General features: G+C 42.8%; 1 protein-coding gene across 1 annotated transcript in view; it reads right to left on the bottom strand.

The window, feature by feature from the left end:
• Positions 1-21,177, bottom strand: part of LOC132828968 (receptor-type tyrosine-protein phosphatase delta-like) — a 481,828-nt gene that overhangs the window by 41,809 nt on the left and 418,842 nt on the right. Inside the window, exons 29-30 of the mRNA XM_060846203.1 lie at positions 3,490-3,644; positions 555-840 (exon numbers count right to left, since the gene is read on the bottom strand). Coding sequence (XP_060702186.1) covers positions 555-840; positions 3,490-3,644 — 441 coding nt within the window. The remainder of the gene's footprint in view (positions 1-554; positions 841-3,489; positions 3,645-21,177) is intronic.

Here is a 21,177-nt window from a genome sequence, read left to right as displayed (position 1 = left end):
ATTGAGAGACATGGCATCAAGTAGGAAAGTGGGCAGGATTACTGCTGAGAGCAACCTCATCGCTGCCTTTGCTGTCAATCTCACTCAGCCTGACCCCATGACTCCCCTCCTTCAGTCACTCTTCCATGGCCTGCGACCCTCTGTGATCCTGGACCCCATCTGGCTGCAGTGCCAGCAACAGCCACTGCTTCCTCAATGGTGCTAGTGAGCAATGGAGTGGCTGGAAGGTCTTGGTGTGTGGGCCTACTGTGTCCAGAGTCCTTAATCCTGGGAAGACCCATCACTGCTTGACTGACATGTAGTGCAGCAAGTCTTCCTGAAAAATGGCCACAGCGGGCTCTCACTGGTTTTTCAACTAGTAGGTGAGCTCACGGTCAGCCATGTTAAATGTCACCTCAAGAATCGAGTTAGCGGGGGCTGGGAACCATTATATAAAAACCCAGCAAAATTATCATCCCCAGATCCTCCAGGTTATCTGCTATTAGGACAGTGAACACTTGTACACCGCAGCCTCCCTCCCACCTGTACCAGAACAATGTGGTCAGTCTTCTTACCTTGAACTCTAGCTCCATTCCTGTAACGTGCTCTCCTGTCTCAACCTGCGTGAGTTTCTGAATGTATGAGAACAAGTTCCTGGCCATCACCTCTGTGGTCCCACAAGCCACTGCTTCCAGCAGTGCATCATGGATAAAAATGTACTGATCCTCTGTCTGCACCATGTAGTTCCGCTGTGACCTCATCAATGTCACGTGGCCGTAGATGTCAACTGTCTTCTCGTGTTTTATTCTCTCGAGCATCGCGTCAATGACAATGAAACAGCCGGTTCGACCAACTCCAGCACTGAAAGATGAGTTGAAATAATTCAGCTTGTGTTTATGGGACTGTTCCCCCCCGCCAGGATGACATGATGGAGATTTTAGACTTTAACAGCTCTAATTGCTTTGCACTTTTTATTCTTGTAGTGACTTTGTTCCACAACTGGTTCTAGTGTCCCTGACCGAGACTAATGAAAGATGTCAGACAGATTCTTGCTGCTGGGTGAGGCCCATGAGCCAAAAGCTGACTGGATGCCTGTCCTCGCATATGACAAATGGGCTTATGAGCAAGATGCTGGACGATGAATACTGTGGAAATGCCAGGCATAAGAATGATAGAACATAGAACATAGAATAATACAGCACAGAACAGGCCCTTCGGCCCACGATGTTGTGCCGAACATCTATCCTAGATTAAGCACCCATCCATGTACCTACCAATTGCTGCTTAAAGGTCGCCAATGATTCTGACTCTACCACTCCCATGGGCAGCGCATTCCATGCCCCCACCACTCTCTGGGTAAAGAACCCACCCCTGACATCTCCCCTATACCTTCCACCCTTCACCTTAAATTTATGTCCCCTTGTAACACTCTGTTGTACCCGGGGAAAAAGTTTCTGACTGTCTACTCTATCTATTCCTCTGATCATCTTATAAACCTCTATCAAGTCACCCCTCATCCTTCGCCGTTCCAACGAGAAAAGGCCGAGAACTCTCAACCTATCCTCGTACGACCTATTCTCCATTCCAGGCAACATGCTGGTAAATCTTCTCTGCACCCTCTCCAAAGCTTCCACATCTTTCCTAAAGTGAGGCGACCAGAACTGCACACAGTACTCCAAATGTGGCCTAACCAAAGTCCTGTACAGCTGCAACATCACTTCACGACTCTTGAATTCAATCCTTCTGCTAATGAACGCTAATATACCATAAGCCTTTTTACAAGCTCTATCCACCTGAGTGGCAACTTTCAAAGATCTATGTACATAGACCCCAAGATCCCTCTGTTCCTCCACCTAAGAACCCTACCGTTAACCCTGTATTCCGCATTCTTATTTGTTTTTCCAAAATGGACAACCTCACACTTGGCAGGGTTGAACTCCATGATAATCAGGCCTTGCAAATACCTTTAAACAAATGGAGCTGCGCTTGTTTTTCCAAATGCATATTTAATCCAAAATGAGTATTACTCCCACCAAATGAGAATTGACAGGCCTGCAACACAGGCTGAATTCTCATCAAGTAACTAAGTGGGCAGCAGGGACTGGAGATAATCGAATCTATCTTTTAAAAAAAAATTTTTGTTCTATGCTTAGATTTTAGCTGGTGTACAGATGGATTTAATGATGGACAGATTTTTTGTGGTGACCAGTAAAAGATTGGTATTAAACATTTCAATCAGAATAGGTTACTGATACTGTCCAAAATGGAAGACATGTATTTATTTCAATAGTTAGGATTAAAGATTGATAACTGGGGCGGCACGGTGGCACAGTGGTTAGCACTGCTGCCTCACAGCGCCAGAGACCTGGGTTCAATTCCCGCCTCGGGCAACTGACTGTGTGGAGTTTGCACATTCTCTCCGAGTCTGCGTGGGTACCCTCTGGGTGCTCCGGTTTCCTCCCACAGTCCAAAGATGTGCAGGGTAGGTGGATTGGCCATGCTAAATTGCCTGTAGTGTTAGGTGAAGGGGTAAATGTAGGGGAATGGGTCTGGGTGGGTTGCGCTTCGGCGGGTCGGTGTGGACTTGTTGGGCCGAGGGGCCTGATTCCACACTGTAAGTAATCTAATCTAAGAAAAACTGTAGCCAGGATAGACCTGGAAAGCAGAAATTATGTTTGTTTTAGAAATTAAATATGTTGTCATAGCAACTGTTGGGAGTTTTATTTCCCTGTAGCCACTGAGCACACGATGCATTTGGTGCTCGAGATGAAATGAGCAATTTCATCGTTCTCCTAAGTAAAACACAAGTCGGTGTTGAGTGTAGTCAACATTTTTCTAGGGATGACTTCGACAGTTGTCTATTTCTACCCAGCTGGATTACAGCCTTCTATTAACACATTTCTATACAGTTGTCTATTTCATTTGCATTTGGCCATAACCAGGAATAGCCTGTAACCAGGAATATAGGACTTTTGTGGACTTCCCAATGGATTGGCAACTGTCTTAGGGTGTATTCCTGGAGTTTCTCTCTGCACTTCAGTCATCAGTCAAATCTACCTTTGTGATGCACGGCACACTCCTGCCAATTGGAAAGCATAAAAAACTCAATACACAATTAAACACTGCCAGTCTAATATTCAATATTTTTATGTCAAATAAAAAGAAATACTTAAAGAAAATGACAGTTTTATTTCAATATTGCTAGGATATTTTGTTCACATAGTCAATTTTTGCAGACTACAGGCTAATCCTGGAGGGTTGGCAACATTTCCTTTTCAGCTATGCTGGTACAAATCTAGAGTATCACCAGCTTACACAGGTCAAAATGAACTACTTCTGCTACAAAGGAAAGATCTGATATAAGGTTAATTTCGGTTTATAACTTCAGCAGTCAACCCTGACTCACACCAGTGGCGATCACAGCAGTGACTTAATCATTGTTCAATCTGATGTGAAAGGGCTGGAGACACATAACATGGAACAGTCACCATAATAAGAGAATGATCCTACCTGCAGTGCACCACCACCGGTCCAGCATCAGGAGGATTGCAGGTTTTTACTCTCCTCAGGAATGCCAGGAAAGGGGTTGGATACTCCGGGACCCCATGATCTGGCCATGCTGTGAACTGAAATTGACGAACCTCTCTCTTCTCACTGGAACCATTCTGCTCAGGAGAGAAACAACTTTGCCTTTAGAAGTGGTTCAGAGATATGGTCAAACACATCAGACACTCACATACACGTGTTTTCACAAGAGTCCTGCTCCAAATGGGGTGATGCAGTAAATCAATGCATTTTGCAGAGAGACAGCAGGACATCCAATCAGTACTAATCCTCAGTTAGAGAGTTACACTTATTTTTGAAATAAAAAGTAGAATTTCTTACTTGGTTTCAATCAGTTTTTAATTTCTCATACAGCAGTAAATATTCGCTCATAACTCATTTAGGATCTGCAGCAGGAGTGTGGTATTTAACTGGCCTCCATTCAGAGCCCCTTCCTTAAACAGGCATTGTGGCAATCCAGGTGCTAAACAATCATACCCTGTTAATACTGGCTTTCTTTTATTTTTGCAAAGATTATTTTAAACCTATGATTAGAGATGTGCAACAAAATTATACGATGGAATAAAGGACTAAAATAAAATGCAATATTCCAGAGCTCAGGGGAGCATATGAGGCTACACTATCTGATTATCTACCACAGCTGTTTCTAAGATGCTTGCATTATTGTTTTTTTTGAGGGCTCATGTCTGAAGGATCCTGAAAATAGGTTTGTCTGGAGTGCTAGTAAGGCAACTGAACCTGCTTTTCTTTTAACTATTTAAAACCACATGTTGGAAATCATAATGGTTTCAGCTAAAAGTGATGTGTGTATGGAATGAGCTGCCAGATGAAGTGGTGGAGAAGGGTACAATTACAACATTTGAAAGGAATCTGGGTGAGTATATGAATAGAAGGGTTTAGAGAGATATAGATCAAATGCTGGCAAATGAGACTCGATTAGATTGGGATGTCTCGTTGGCATATACAACTTGACTGAAGGATCGGTTTCTGTGCTTTATGACTCTAAGTCTCTATAAACAGCCAAGGTTGACAATTGCTGGATTTACTGGAACTCGCATGCCTGGGGGTTTGGCTGCCTAGAGCTTGGCTATTTTGATACAGTTGGGAATTCAGTTGGGGTGTAACTGGAGAACAAATAAGAACCCCAGATGGCCCTTTACCACCTTTATGAGCAACGCTTTTTAGGAACTTATGAAATAGTTGTAAAAGTTATTCTCCCTGAAAGGCTTTTAAATTAATTCCTCTGAACATCTCACAAATGAGCAAAGTCTGAAGATCCCAGTGACAACCTTCTGTGCTGAGTGACCCATCTGCATGTGCAAGGACACCCGGCTTCTTTCCTTCAAGAGCTAACCATTACTTGGCAAAAGTGTTTTTTCAAACTTAATGTCTGCAGAGTAAATCTTTTCTTTGCCAGGAAATTCCCCACCATACACTCACACAGAGGCATTCTTTAGAAAAAAGAATCATTGACACCCTACAATGTGGAAGTAGGCCATTCAGCCCATCCAGTCCAAACTAACCTTCCGAAGAGCATCCTACCCAGACTCATTCCCCTACCCCATCACCCTACACTTCCAATAGCTAACCCTAGAATAGAATATCCTTTATCTGCACATCCTTGGACACTATGGGCAATTTCCCATGGCCAATCCATCCAACCCGCACATCTGTGGACTGTGGGAGAAAACCAGAGCACCCAGAGGAAACCCACGCAGACACAGGGAGAATGTGCAAACTCCACACAGACAGTCATCCAAGGGTGGAATTGAACCTAGGTCCTTGGTGCTGCGAGGCAGCAGTGCTACCCACTGAGCCACCATGCTGTCCTGAGTCTCTTGTTTTGGCCTGTCGGTCACATTCTTGCTTTTGAATGCTTCTGTGAAGCACCTTGGGATGCTTAATGTGAAAGATGCTACGTAAATACAAGTTAATGTTGTGCTGAGTGCACGCTTTCAAATTATATATAGAAGAAGGGGTCAGATTCTGCTCATGTTTGACACTGGCAACCTCTTGTGTAGTATCTGGGGATTGTTAAGCAGCTACCTGTAAATTGATTGTTTGATGCCCTTTCAGTATTCAGGACAGTTGACTTGAATGGGTAGGCCAGTTTAAAGACAGTTTCATGTTGGAAGCGAAATGGCATGACTGTGTTTCGAATGGAAAACTTAATTCCTGTGAAAAGTATATTCACACGAGCCAGCCTCCTGGGAGGCTGCTCATGATTAGTCAGCAAATGCATTCGATCACATGATCTGAAGCAAGATGGCTGAAGAGTGAAAAAGACCAATAAGCAGTGAGCAATGTAAGAGCTTTTAATACAAGATGAATTACTTGAAGGTATTAAATCACTGGAGAACTAACTTTCCAATTGATATGGGTTCTTGATTAAGAATTGGGAGGTTCTGAAAGTCTGGAACATACACAGATACTAATCTCTCTGCCCTCAATGGACTATATTCCTGACATTGTACTCTGATTTCCTCTGCTCAGTCCTTTATATTATCTGGGTGAACCACCAATCAGTCAGATGGAACATCTTTTGACAATAAAATATGCGAATTAAAATTTGCAACGTGTTTTAGATCATGCACCAACCAACTTCAAACCTTCCTCAGGCAAAGAGATGTTTGGTGGGAGAGGGGCAGGATGGAATAAAATTATTGACAGTCATTGCTTCAGAATGGTTTCCAGTGTTTTATGGAAGCTGGGGGTGTGAGGCCATCCAGTAAGGAGACAGTTGGGTTTGGTCATGATGGCATTTGTGTGCTGTTAGACCACTTCACAATAATGAAGAAGAAAAAGGTCATGACTGAAGAGATGCCAGCTGGTAGTCAGCAATGTGACGGCAGATTCAAAGCAGAATCCGCTTATCTGCTCCCAAAGCAGAGGAGTAGCTTTGGGACTGAGAGGCGGGCTGAAAACAAGGAAAAAAACGCTATTCTTGCAAACAATGTACAGATGAAGTGTTGGGCCATTTTCATATGGTTCACTCATTACTCATTTGACCAGAATTCTCTTCCAAGGAGCCTTTCGCTGCAAGAGCCTGAAACTCCACTGTGCAACTCTCAGGGTGGAAGGATGCCTCAGTGTTGCTCTCAGACTGCAGCCTCTCCTGCTGTGGATGAAGACCAGTTTGATCCATTAGAACAGATCAGTTAAAAACACCCATCTAAGATCACTGCAGCATCTGGAGAATATTCTCCTTCATTTACACTATTGAGGATGGAGGATTCTCAGATCTCATGTACTCAGTAAACAATTGCTAATGTGTACTGTATTTGGGAACTCTATTTAGTGCCCCCCCACCACCCCACCAAGTAAGAAACAAAAGGCTTCGAACCTTAATCATTCTGAACAGGAAGGCTCCAACAATTCAACATTTTCAGGATGTTATAATGCACGTAAACCTACTTCTGGTATGGTCATAGAGATATACAGCACATAAACAGACCTTTTGGTCCACTCATCCATGCCGACCAGATATCCTAAATTAATCTAGTCCCATTTGCCAGCTTTTGGCCCAGTATCCCTCTGGACGCTTCTCATTCATATACCCATCCAGATGCCTTTTAAATGCTGTAACTGTACTAGCCTCCAGTACTTCCTCTGGCAGCTCATTCCATAAGCGCACCACTTCGGAGAGAAAAAGTTGCCCCTTAGGTTCCTTTTAAATCTTTCCCCTCTCACCTTAAACCTATGCTCTCTAGTTTTAGACTCCCCTATCTGAGGACGAGACCTTGACTATTCACCCTAACCATCCCCCCTCATGACTTTATATACTTCTACAAGGTCACCCCTCAGCCTCCGATGTTCCAGGTAAAGTAGACCCAGCCTATTCAGCCTCTCCCTATAGCTCAAACCCTCCAAACCCAGCAACATCCTGTAACTCTTTTCTGCACCTTTTCGTCATGTCTATTTTATTATGTTTCTTCCCCAGTAAAACTTCCGTAACAAATAAAAAGTATAAATTGTAAGTGTGAACTAACAGGACAAATGGTTCTCACTGCTTCAGCTGACCTTGAACATATTTTTGTTGAAGTAGACCGTAATGATGATATCACTGGAGGGTTTGTCTTCATGAGTGATTGAAAACTGTGTAATCTTGAAATTTAGGATTCAACTTCTGTGACTATTGCACTCCCTCACCATCAGCCAACCTGAGCCCGTGCCCAAAGTTAAATTAATCAAATGTTAAATTCCAGAATGCCAGCTGATGCAGAACGGAAATGCAGCCAATTTGACACACTTTTTAAAAATGTATTTGCAGAGTTACATGTTGGCCTGTTACCCATCTCCTAAAACAACAGCCACAGCTGCAACCTGTGCGTATTTATAAATAAATTATTTTTAATCAACTTGTTTGGACATGGCTCTGGGGCAGATGGGACTTGAACTCAGACCTTCTGGTCCACAGATAGGAACATTACTACTGTTCCACAGGATCCTTTACAAGGGCACAAGTGAATCTCCAGGTAATGTCCCTCACCTGCCTCAAATTAAACTTAATATTAACAAAGAATAATTACGATGGGGGTCTTGTTGTGAAGTGGCAATGTCCCTACTTCTGGGCCAGAAGTCCTGACTTCAAGTTCCACCTACTCCGAGGTATGTTGTGACATGACTGAACGGACTGGCTTTAAAAAAAGCTGCTCAACAAAACAAGAATTCACACACCAACAGAAGTGGACAGATCAACAAAAACAGAAATTGCTGCACAAACTCAGCAGATCTGGCATCACCGATGGAGAGAAGTTAATGTTTATAAGTTGTCTGACCCCAGTTGTTTGTTTTATTAAAATGGACAGATGTCTCTTGAACTCATCCAAACCTGATACTGTGACAATCCGTATTGTTCAACAGTCTCAATCTCGTTCATGACAGGCATGGGCCCATTGCATAAAACTGGCTGCACTTCATTCAGGCTGACCGAATTTCAGGCTTCAGAATTAGGATGGTACGGTGGCCCAGTAATTGGCACTGCTTCCTCACGGTGCCAGGGAGTCAGGTTTGATTACATCTTTGGGTAACTGTGTGGTGTTTGCACATACTGCCAGTGTCTGTGTGGGTTTCTTCCGGTTTCCTCCCACAGTCTAAAGATGTGCAGATTAGATGGATTAACCATGGGAACTGCAGCATTACAAGGGGTAAGGGTGGTGTGAGCGGGATGCACTTCAGAGGGGCAGTGTGGACTTGACAGGCCGAATGGTCTGCTTCCACACTATAGGGATTCTAAGAGTTGGCAAGACGTTGGTAGAGTAGATGTGCTGTTCGGTGGTTGGTGTTGGGGCAGAGTTGAGACAGCTTTACTTTACATCTATATACGGCATGTCTGGTTGGGTTAGGGCTATTGATGATGCTGGGGGTTCCTTATTGTTCCAGTTACAGCATCAAAAACACTCACTTTAAACAACATAAGATTCACTCTAGTTTCAAAAAAACAATGAACAGACTACTTTACGGATCAATATTAGTTTAAGTCTAGATGGTTGGGATCCCTCAAAAATATCAATAATTATCAATATAAAACTCAGCAGGTAAACTGTACACACAGATGAAGAGATTTGAGATCAAGTTATGGATTTGGAGTATGTAGAAGAAGAAAAAGAGAAAAGTGATCCACTTTCCTCAAACATCGAAGGAGGAAATTAGTTTGCTGTGTGACTGCTCGTCATTGGTTATGTTTATGTCTAAATACTAGACTGATGGACAGTTACAGGGTAGAAAAAGGCTATTGAACTACCTGCTTTGTGCTGGTTAACAAAGACCAGTATGAATTCCATTTCCTGTATTTTGGTTCATAGACCTGGAGGTTGTGGCAACACAAGTGAGTAAACGCTAATACATACTTAATTGTGACCAGAGTTTCTGGCTCAACCACCTTTCAGACAGAATTCCATACTCTCACCATTCTGAGTGAAAAGAAATTCTTCTCAGCTGTCCTCTTACCCTTCTACTACACCTCTTAAATCCATGCCTCCATCCCCCTCCAAATGATACGTATAACAACGGGAAAATGTGCCTTCTTATCCATGCCCCTCCTAATCTTATGCCCCTCTACAAAGTCACTCAACCTTTGCTTATCCAAGGAAAACAACCCAGCTTCTCCAATATTTCTTCATTACTTAGAACTTCCAGCCCACATTGCATTCTGGTCACTTTTCTATGCACTCTGTCCAGTACATTTACATCTTTTCCTAGAATGTGGGGACCAGAAGGGCACCCAGTATTTCCGTTGTGGCTTCATCAGTGTTTTATGCAGCTCTAACAAAACCTCCCTGCTTTTATATTCTCTAACTTGGCTAATAAAGGCAACTATCCTAATTTGCCTTCTTAGCCACATTATCTACCTGCCCTGCTATCTTCAGGCATCTGGTGATTTGCACACCAATGTTCCTCTGATTGTCAGTATTTCCTAGGGACCAACCACTCATAGTCTAATCCCTTCCCTTGTTAGTCTTTTCCAAGCCCATGACCTCACACTTTTAAAAAATCATCAATGGGATGTGTAGCCACTGGCTGAACCAACACATATTGCACACATCCTTAGATCCCCAGTTGCCCTTGAGAAGGTGGGGTTGTGACTTCTTGAACTGCTGCAATCCATTTAGTTGGGTGGACACACATTAGCAGAGGGATGGATTCAGGATTTTGACCCAGAAGGAACAGCAACATATTTCCAAGTCAGGACAGTGAGCGACTTGGGGAGGAACAGGAAGATGGCGTTGTTCTCATGTATCTGCTGCCCTTGTACTTCTCGATGGGCATGGTTGTGGGTTTTCTACAGTATCACCTTGCAGATGGTACACACCACATAAATGAATATAATAATACTCTGCATAGGGAGTAGAAGGAGTGAATGTTTGTGGATGTGATGACAACGAACTGGGCTTCTTTGTCCTGGATGATGCCAAGTACCTTGAATACCATTGAAGCTGCAGTCATACAGACAAATGGGGAGTATTCCATCACACTTGTGACTTATACATGGTGCACAGGCCTTCAGGAGTCAGAATATAGAAACTTAGCAAATAGGAGCAAGAGTAGGATACTTGGCTCTCTGAGCCTGCTCTGCCTTCAATATGATCGTAGTTGACAATCCAACTCAGTACTCTGTTCATACTTTATCTCCCTATGAGTTACTTACTGCAGGATTTCTAGCCTCTGAACTACTCTTCTAGCCTCTGTGTTTATATGGCTAGTCCAGTTCAGTTTCTGGCCAATGGTGAGACCCCTAGGATGCTGATAGTGGGGGAATTCAGCACCATTGAAAGTCAAAGATGGTTAGATTGTCTCTTGTTGGAGCTGGTTATTGCCTAGCACTTGTGTGGAATTTATATTACTTGCCATTTGTCAGCCCAAACTTGAATATTGTCCAGATCTTGCACATTTGAACTATTTCAGTATCTGAGGAGTCATGAATAGTGTTGAACGTCATGCAACAATTGGTGAACATCCCATTTCACACCTTAAGATGGAGGGAATGTCAATGAAAGAAGCAACTGGATTGGGCCTAGGACACTATCTTGAGTAAGTCCTGCAGAGATGTCCTGGAGCTGAGATAACTGACTTCCAACAACCACAACCACCTTATCATCTCCAAATATGCCTCCAACCAGCTGACAATTTACCCTCTGATTTCCATCGATTCCACTTTTTCAAGGGCTCCTTGATGTCACACTTGGTCAAATGTGGCCTTGATGTAAAGGGCTGTCATTCCTACCTCAGCTTGGAATTCAGCTCTTTACAACCAAGGCTGTAATGAGGTCAAGTGCTGAGTGGCCCTGGTGGAATTTAACCTGAGCGTCGCTGAGCAGGCTATTGCTTGATAGCACTGTTGATGACACCTTCCATCACTCTACTGATGGTGGAGAATAGATTGACGGAGTGGTAATAGATTGGGTTAGATTTTCTTGCTTTGTCTGTACACAACACACCTGGGCAATTTTTCACATTATTGGGTAGATGCCAGTGTTGTAACTGTATTAGAGTATGGCAAGTCCTAGAGCGCATCTTCAATAATATTGCCAGAATATTGTCAAGGCCGACAGCCTTTGCAATATCTAGGCCTCCAGCCATTTCTTGATATCACATGGAGTGAATTGGATTGGCTAATTTGTTTGAAATAACTTTGACAAAGAGGAATTGTTATTTCAAACTGATTTGGTTTTGTTGGAGATGGAAGGTTTAATACGTAGCCCTGAACATTGTAGGACAAGGAGTAAGCAGAGAATAATGGATTACTGATTTAAAAATTAAAGCCAGAATGCAAATTTATTTTTCAGGCATTCACAAAAAACTTGTATAGTCAAAGGCTGCCCAGTCCAAAATGAAAACATGTGGTGTATTCTATCCTTCATACTGAGTTATCTTAGACTCCTTTGAACTGAGCTAGACACAACGTGAGAATAATGACAGAAAGATTATGAAATTCATTGTCAAAGCTTGCTCTGCTTTCACTGCCTTGCATCAAGCCAAGCCCAACCAAGATGTCAAGAAACCTCCATCTTTCTAAATCGTTTGCACAGATACTGATCCATTGTCCTGCATGAAATGTGGACTTGGAAGCAGGCCAGGCTTGTTAATGGATAGTCAATTAGTATCAAACTATTTGGTGTTGACCATCTTATTTCAGTTGCAATCTTTCTATTTCTTTTTCAATTTTATCAGTATTCCTGTCAAAGGCGCTGTTCTAAGCCTTTCACTTTTATTTCTCTAATTACACTGGCCTATTATTTCTTCCACTTTAGCCCATCCACGCGTTGTTGAAATTAGGAGTCATCACAGTCACATCTCAGTCTTTTCAACAGCTTCAATAATGTAGTACAGTATGAGTGCCAGTGTCTCCTCATTCAGCTCCTTTACCCCATGAGGCATCCTTCCTCCAAAGACACCCCTTTTGCAGACAGGATCCATTTGACTGTTCCAGCTGCCCTCCCCCACACACACCACCTACTGTTGGAGGTACCAATACACACTTGCTTGAAACTTTCCATTCCATGAACAGTTGCATACTCAGCCAGTTCAAGTCTGTCATGATGGTTAGAATGTTTGAGTCCACATTAGGGGCAGCAATCTTGTTGAAATTCTTTTGAATTTCCCCTTACGTACTTCTTGACCATTGGTCTCGTGCGAGATTTTAGCCTCCAATAAATTTTACCACTTGCTTTGCAATGCATTCACAAGCAAACCCCACTCCAAGAAAACTCAAGCTGCTACAACTCTCACAGTCCACAGGTTAAGCCTCATTCAGAAGGCTAGGACTTTCAAAAGATGCTACTCCAAACATGCACTTGGGGGACTTCACAAATTAACAAGAATGTCATTTGGGTTCTAAAATGCCCTTGTCATCTTCATGAATGTGCTGGATAAAGCTGTTGGCAAGTCTAGACACCACCTGAGCCTCTTGTCAGTCTGGCTTGAAAGTCAAATCAGAGAAATGCGAGCTTTTCTTAACAATCCCAGGCTATTTTTTTTTTTAAAAACCAAAAAGGCATTAAGGATGAATTGGAGATGGTTAGTGTAGTGGAATCCCCAGATTTACCCATGAGTTGTGAATCCAGGGTGTGCATCCAGTGTTGGGCAGGCCCATTCCCACCCGAGAATACTTCACCAATGGGTCCTTCCAAGGAGCAGCAACTGAAGCACCAAGTGCTGTCGATCCTGAACCCTCACCCCCCTGGACTCCCAGCATTGGTGATCTGCCAAAGAGCTTGAATCCCTTTGAAAGTACCAATACAAGTTGAAAAAGTCTTCTCAGAAAAATGCTGGATAACACCCCGTTTGTCATTTGCCTAGATTAGTGATGCAAGAAGGGACAAGAAGATAAACAATTCCATAACTCCATGAAAACCACAGTAAATATTTCCTTGTTGAATCTCAATATCCCCTCACATTTGTAATGACCAGAGGCCAGTGGAATAAGGAATGCCTGCTTCATGAACTTTGAGCCTCCCATGTCTTCAAATCTCATGTTATATTAAGAATGGCAGTTAATTATACTCATTGGGATATTAGATTTAAATATAGGAGATAAATAAGCAACTGCAAACATTTAAAGATATAAATCATAATTCTCTGGAAAAAATGAAAACCCAATTCATTGCCACCCAGGTAAATAGTGCTGTGAAGAAGGCATATGGTGTACTGGGCTTTATTGGCAGAGGAATTGAGTTCCGGAGTCCTGAGGTCATGTTGCGGTTGTATAAGACTCTGGTGCGGCCTCATCTGGAGTATTGTGTGCAGTTTTGGTCGCCATACTATAGGAAGGATGTGGAGGCATTGGAACAAGTGCAGAGGAGGTTTACCAGGATGTTGCCTGGCATGGTAGGAAGATCGTATGAGGAAAGGCTGAGGCACTTGGGGCTATTCTCATTGGAGAAAAGAAGGTTTAGGGGAGATTTGATAGAGGTGTACAAGATGATTAGGGGTTTAGATAGGGTTGACAGTGAGAACCTTTTTTCGCTAATGGAGTCAGCTGTTACTAGGGGACACAGCTTTAAATTAAGGGGTTTTAGGTATAGGACAGATGTTAGGGGTAGATTCTTTACTCAGCGGGTTGTGAGTTCATGGAATGCCCTGCCAGTAGCAGTGGTGGACTCTCCCTCTTTATGGTCATTTAAGCGGGCATTGGAAAAGCATATGGAGGTTATTGGGCTAGTGTAGGTTAGGTAGGCTTCGGTCGGCGCAACATCGAGGGCCGAAGGGCCTGTACTGCGCTGTATTTTTCTATGTTCTATGTTCTATGTAATTCAAGACGTTGTATAGTGAGAGCTAACTCGAGAAATGAAGAATAGTTTACAAAATAAAATTTACAATGTTCGCAGAATGGACAACCCTGAGGAATTGGAGGGTTTGAAAAATATGTAAATAATAAGCAAGAAATTGATGTGCAGGGAGAAATAGAAGGAGTGTGAATTAGGAAGCAGTGGATTGTAAAATGCCAAGCAATAACCTGCTCAGGGACACTCAGCTCCTGACCTCATTACAGCCTTGGTTCAAACACGGGCAGCTGAATTGCAAAGGCAAGGGGAAAGGGACTACTCTTGGCATCAAAATCGCATTTGACCAAATGTGGCATCAAGGATTCCTTGTAAAACTGGAGTCGACTGGGATCCAGGGACAAACTCTCTGCTGGTAGAAGTCACTTATTTAGTACATAGAAAGATGATTGTGGTTGTTGGAAATCAGTTATTTCAGCTCCAGGACATCTCTGCAGGAGTTCCTCAGAATGGTGTTCTTGGCTCAACCATCTTCAGCTAAGTCATCAATGACCATCGTAAGGTCAGTGTGGGAATGTACTCTGACAATTGCACACAGTCAGCACCATATGCTACTTCTCAGATACTGAAGCAGTCAGTACATATCCAAATTTAGCAAGACTTGGACAACATACGGGCTTGGGCACACAAGTGGTAGTAACTTTTGTGCCATACAAATACCATGCAATGTCTCTTGTTGATGATAGTCAATCTAATCATTGTTCTTTGACATTCAGTGGTGTTTTCATTACTGAATCTCCCATTATCAACAACTGGGGGTTACCATTGACCAGGAGCTGAACTGGACTAGTCATGTAAATACAATGGTGACAGCAGAAAGTCAGAGGCTCAGAATACTGCAGCAAATAACTCACCCCCTGACTTCCAGAATCTCTCCATCTACAAGGCACAATCGACTTGTCTGGATGGGTGCAGGTTCAACAATGACAGCATCTAAGACAAAGCATCCTATTTGACTGGCACCCCATCCACAAATATCCATTCCCTCTCCTACAGACAGTCAGCAATAGCAATGTGTACCATCTAATTACCAAAAGGATGTGGATGCTTTGGAGAGGGTGCAGAGGAGGTTCACCAAGATGTTGCCTGGTATGGAAGGTGCTAGCTATGAAGAGAGGTTGAGTAGATTAGGATTATTTTCATTATAAAGATGGAGTTTGACCTGATTGAGGTCTACAAAATCATGAGAGATATAGACAAGTTGAATAGCAAGATGCTTTTTCCCCAGAGTGGGAGACTCAATTACTAGGAGCCATGAGTTCAAAGGGAGAGGGGAAAATTTTAAGGGAGGTATGCATGGAAAGATCTTTACATAAAGGGTTATAGGTGCCTGGAACGTGTTGCCAGGCAGAGGTGGTAGAGGCAGGCAAGATAGCATCATTTAAGATATATCTAGACAGATACATGAATGGGCAGGGAGCAAAGGGATACAGAGCCTTAGAAAATAAGTGATAGGTTTAGGTGGAGGATCTGGATCAGCATAGGCTTGGAGGGCCAAAGGGCCTGTTCCTGTGCTGGAATGTTTTTTGTTCTTTGATCTACAAGATGCCCTTCAAAAATTCACTAAATATCCTTAGCCAGCACCTTACAAACCCAAGATCACTTCTATCTAGAAGGACAAGGGCAACAGATACATGGGAAGACCACTATCTTCAAGTTCCTCTTCAAGTCACACACTACACAGATTTGGAAATACATCGCCATTCCTTCATTGTCACTGGGTCAAAATCCTGGACTTGATTCCACTCCATCAATGGTATCATTGAATGTCTACCTGCAGCACATGGACTGCAGCGGTTCAAGAAAGAAGCTCATCACCACCTTCTCAAGGGCAACTAGGGACCAGCAATAAATGTTGGCCCAGCCAGCAATGCTGATGTTTCACAAGTGAATTATAGAAAAGTCTCAACAATTACCTGAAAAGGAAGAGATTACTGAAAGAAAACTGCAAAGCTGAGACATGGACCATTATAATTGAGAATAAGGAAATGGTAGAGAGATTCAGTAAATATTCATAGTTGAAGACAGAAAAAACATACTTACAATTGTGGAGAAGCAAAGGTCTAAGGACAGTGAGGAACCTAAAGTATTAACATCACAACCACCCAATGAAGAAGCAGCACTTCGAAAGCTAGTGCTTCCAAATAAACCTGTTGGACTATAACTTGGTGTTGTGTGATTTTTAACATCATTAAGGAAAAGGACGGAAGAAATTGTTTGGTTTTTAATCTTCATACACTCTTCCCCCCCGTTGGGGAAATAGTGGAGAATGTGTTGAGGGGTCATCATGCTGATTATCAACTTGATTGTCCAGGTCAGAAGGACTCTGTCTGTTGCCAGCAAGTTGCATCTGAAGCTAGAACTCCTCATTCACAGCGTCTGCACCTCCACTGGAGAAATGGGACGAAAGAATGAAGGGATATTGGGAATGGATAGAAATGTGAAAGAAATGCAGTTCACTCATGATTGTGTTAAGGGTAGAGACAGTTCAAGAGACTGTGTCTCCTCCTCCTGCTGCTTCTATTTCTTATGCCAGCAATGCAGTTTTATCAGATCACAATCTACAGCTCCCTGATGCAGGCAGATAATGGAGAGCTATTCCCAGCACTAACACCTTGATGAGCACATAAACAAGATAAAAGTGATGAAAAAATGCTGTATTAGCAAGAGATGAAATCATTTAAGTAAAGGCCTATTTGAATATTCTTCTGTGATTAACTCATTCGTACATTATAAATGCATGCTGGAACATGACATTTGAAACACTTCTGTCCTTAGCCTCCCAAAGCTTTCCTGAAATGATTCACATTCTCCATCTGTAGGTTGTTATGTGCCAGAATCCCCGTGGTTGTGGATAATTAAGTGGATCCCTGTGGTAACCAAATTGGAGATTAATGCTGTTTATCAAGTATGATGGTATGATTAAATTCTCTGGAGCTCAGAGTGTGAAGTTAGGTCACATGGAAGGACTATCTTGGTGTTTAGTGTTAATCTTATTCTCAGACACTGGCTTTTCCATCATCTACGCAGACTGTCCAACTCAGGTATCGACTCCTCTGTCATCAATACTGAGACTGCCCTTATGCATTTTTACAAAATTAGCTTTTGTTTATGTAGTATCTTTAATAAATCCCTCCCCCTTTCAAAAAGAAACGGCATAGAAACATTATCAATTTAAATATGACACGAGAGGATATTGCATCAGATAGCCAAAGGTTCAGTCAAAGAGATTGGTTTCGAAGAGAACTGTCTTGAGAAGGAGAATGAGACAGAAAGAGACAGAGAAACACAGGGATGGAATTATATTAGATTCCCTACAGTGTGGAAACAGGCCCTTTGGCCCAACCAGTCCACACCGACCCTCCGAAGAGTAACCCATTGCCTTCTGATTAATGCGCTTAACATTATGGGCAATTTAGCATGGCCAATTCACCTGGCCGGCAATCTTTGGACTGTGGGAGGAAACTGCAGTACCCGGAGGAAACCCACGCAGACACAGGCTGGGCCTAGACAACTGAAGCCACAACCGCCACCCGTGTGATAATTATACTTGGGAATGTACAGATTAGAATTACCTTGGAGGGTTGCGCGTTTGGAAGAATATAATGGGGCATAACCTTGGATAGGTTGAAAAACAAGGATAAAAGTTTTAATATCAAGACTTTGCTTCACTTGGAGCCAGTGTAGGTTAATACATAGAGGGCTGAGAATGAATGGGACTTATTCTGAATTTAGACACAGACAGCTGAGTTCTACATAGTGAGGAGCATGAGATTATTCAGCCTTTCAAGCAGTTCAATATGAAGGTGGTTGATTTGACTGTAATCATAAACTCACATCCCTGCCTACCTCTGCTTAACAAAAAGAATCTGTCCAACTCTACCTTATAAATATTCAAGCATTCTGATTTCATCACCTTTTCAGGAAGGGATTTCCAAAGATTCAATACACTCTGAGAGGAAAAAACACTAATTTCTGTTTGAGACAGAAATTCATGGAGCTAGGGTGGAAGTTTAGAGGTAGAAAAAACAGAGTTGTTATCTCTGGTTTGTTGCCCATGACACATGCTAGTGAGGGGAGGAATAGGGAGAGAGGGGAGAGGATTACCATTGAGGTTCCACCCTCTCAACCTCTCCCCTCACCTGAGAGATGTGATGGCCCTCAGGTTAAACCACTACCAGTCCTATCTCTCTCTCTCTCTCTCTCTCTCTCTCTCATGAGACAGCAGCCCTATGGTCCAGTAGAGAACTGTGGCAACTTTACCGTTATCTTTAGTAACATAAATAAGACTACTCATAGAATCCCTACACTGCTGAAGCAGGCCATTTGATCCATCGAATTCACACTGACCTTCCGAAGAGCATCCTAGCCAGACCTACCACATCTCTGAAACACTGCATTTCCATGGGTAACCCACCTAACCTACACATCCCTGGATACTATAGGCATTTAGCATGGTCAATCCACCTCACCCTGCACATCTATGGACTGTGGGAGGAAACTGAAGCTTCCCCACACAGACACAAGGAGAATGTGCAAACTCCGCACAGACAATTGCCCAAGGGTGGAATTGGACTTGGGTCTCTGGTACTGTGAGGTAGCAGTGGAAACCACTGAGCCACTATGCCGCATTACAACTGTGCACAGTCTCCCAAATACAGTCTCACCTGTGCCTTGCACAACTGAAACATAACTTTTTGTGACAAATGATAAAATTCTATTGGATCTCCTTGTTAATTGCTGTACCTGCAAACTAATCTTTTGCAATTGAAGCATGAGGACACCTAGATCCCCTTGCGTTTCAGAGCTCTGTTATCTCTCACCATTTAGATAATTTGCTTTTTTTTAATGTTTCCTGACAAAATGGACAATTTCACATTTTCCCACATTAAGCTCCATTCGTCACAGCTTTCCACACTCACTTTCCTATCTATATCCTTTTGTAACTTCCAGAGTCCTTTTCTTGACCTGACTTTGTGTTGTGAGCAAATGTGACGACCATATCTCTTGTCTTTGTGTCTAACTGTTTTATATAAGGTGTAAATAGCTGAGGTCCCAGTACAGATCTCCATGACATACCACTTGCGACCTCTTGACAACCTGATGAAGATCCATTTTCACTGACTTTCTCCTTCGAGTCAGCCAGCCAATCTTCCATCATGCCAATATGCTACATCCTACACTATGAGCTTTTATTTTCCTCAATAGCCTCATAAATGCTTGCTGGAAATCTAAGTACAGTACATTCACAAGTTTGCCTTTATCTACAGCACATGCTACTTCATCAAAGAACTCCAATAGATTGGTCAAACATGATTTCCCTTTCACAAAACCATATTGACACTGCCTGATCACAATGAAATTATCCAAGTAACCTCTTTTCACTTCTTTAATACTAGCTTCTAACATTTCCCCAGTGATAGATGTTGAGCTAACTGGCTTGTAGTTTTCTGTTTTTTTTTGTCTTGCCCCTTTTTGAATAAAGGAGTTATAGCTCCATCTTCCAATCGAATGGGTATGTCCCCTAATCAAAGGAGTTTTAGAAAACTGGATGACCCAAAGATGTTGGAGGGTGTGGGGGTTAGAATACAGGGGCCAGCCATGAATGCAATGGAATAGCTGAGTCTGGATAACAAAGGCATGGATGAAGGCCTCAGTAACAGAACTGAAATACAGACAACATTTGAAGGTAGGTGTTATGAAGATAGGAGAGATGACATGAACATGACGTTGGAAGCTCATCTCAGGAATCACAAGTGACACTAATGTTACAAACCAACGGTGTAAATTTAAGACGATTGTCAGGAAGAGGTAAGGATAGTAAGGGAATGGAATTTGGAGCAGGGACTAGAAATAATGGATTCTATCTTACCAATAATATCAGTCCAGCCTCACCAGCACACACTATTAACTATCAGCTCTCATACATAAATCCTCCACACTACAGTACTTAGCAAGGCTCTATTTATCATAGATTCCCTACAGTGTGAAAACAGGCCATTTGGCCCAACAAGTCCACACTGGCCATCTGAAGAGTAACTCACCCAGACCCATTCTCCTACCACATTACTCTATATTTCCCCTGACAAATGCACCTAACCTACATATCCCTGTACACAATGGGCAATTTACCACAGCCAGTTCACTGAACCTGCACATCTTTGGACTTTGGGAGGAAACTGGTGCACCTGGAGGAAACCCATGAGGAGAATGTGCAAATGCCACACAGACAATCACGCGAGATTGGAATCAAACCTGGATCCCTGGCGCTGTAAGGCAGCAGTGCTAACCACTGAGCCACCGTGCCGCCCAAACTGGAGTGTATAAAGTTTCTTTGCCTACTATTTGAACCACTGGTGTGTCCTTTACCACAGAATTAGAAGAACATACACTGACATTTCGGTGTTGCACTGAAGGGGTGTTCCACAATCTTACAGGCGATGCCCTGTCTGTTCTCTCATGTGAATGTTAAAGATCACATGTCACTTACTTCTACCCTGTTGTGAATTCCTGTTCTCTCCAACCAGGGCCCATAAAACTGTTGATCACCCTCAGTTCCTGGTTCCTCCCCAACCATCTTTTGACACTCAGGCCTATTGTAAGCTAACTACTGCTGCTTCATTTAATTTTCTGTATCACTGTTTTTAACCTGGGTGACATTCCTACCTTGGCCTGTCATTCTGTCAGTCTGTAAAACCTTCACTCTTTACCGTTGAGCAGTGACTACGTGAGAGATGCTCTTAGTTTAAGAACAATCAGGAATTTCCTGGCTTCCTCTGTATAAGAGGTAGATGTTTGGAGAAAGGCAAATCAAGTCTGACCTTTAAGGAAGTCACTATAAAGTGGGGGCGTG

Source organism: Hemiscyllium ocellatum, chromosome 28, assembly GCF_020745735.1.
Source record: "Hemiscyllium ocellatum isolate sHemOce1 chromosome 28, sHemOce1.pat.X.cur, whole genome shotgun sequence".
Taxonomy (NCBI): domain Eukaryota; kingdom Metazoa; phylum Chordata; class Chondrichthyes; order Orectolobiformes; family Hemiscylliidae; genus Hemiscyllium; species Hemiscyllium ocellatum.
This window is presented reverse-complemented; position numbering and strand designations above follow the sequence as displayed.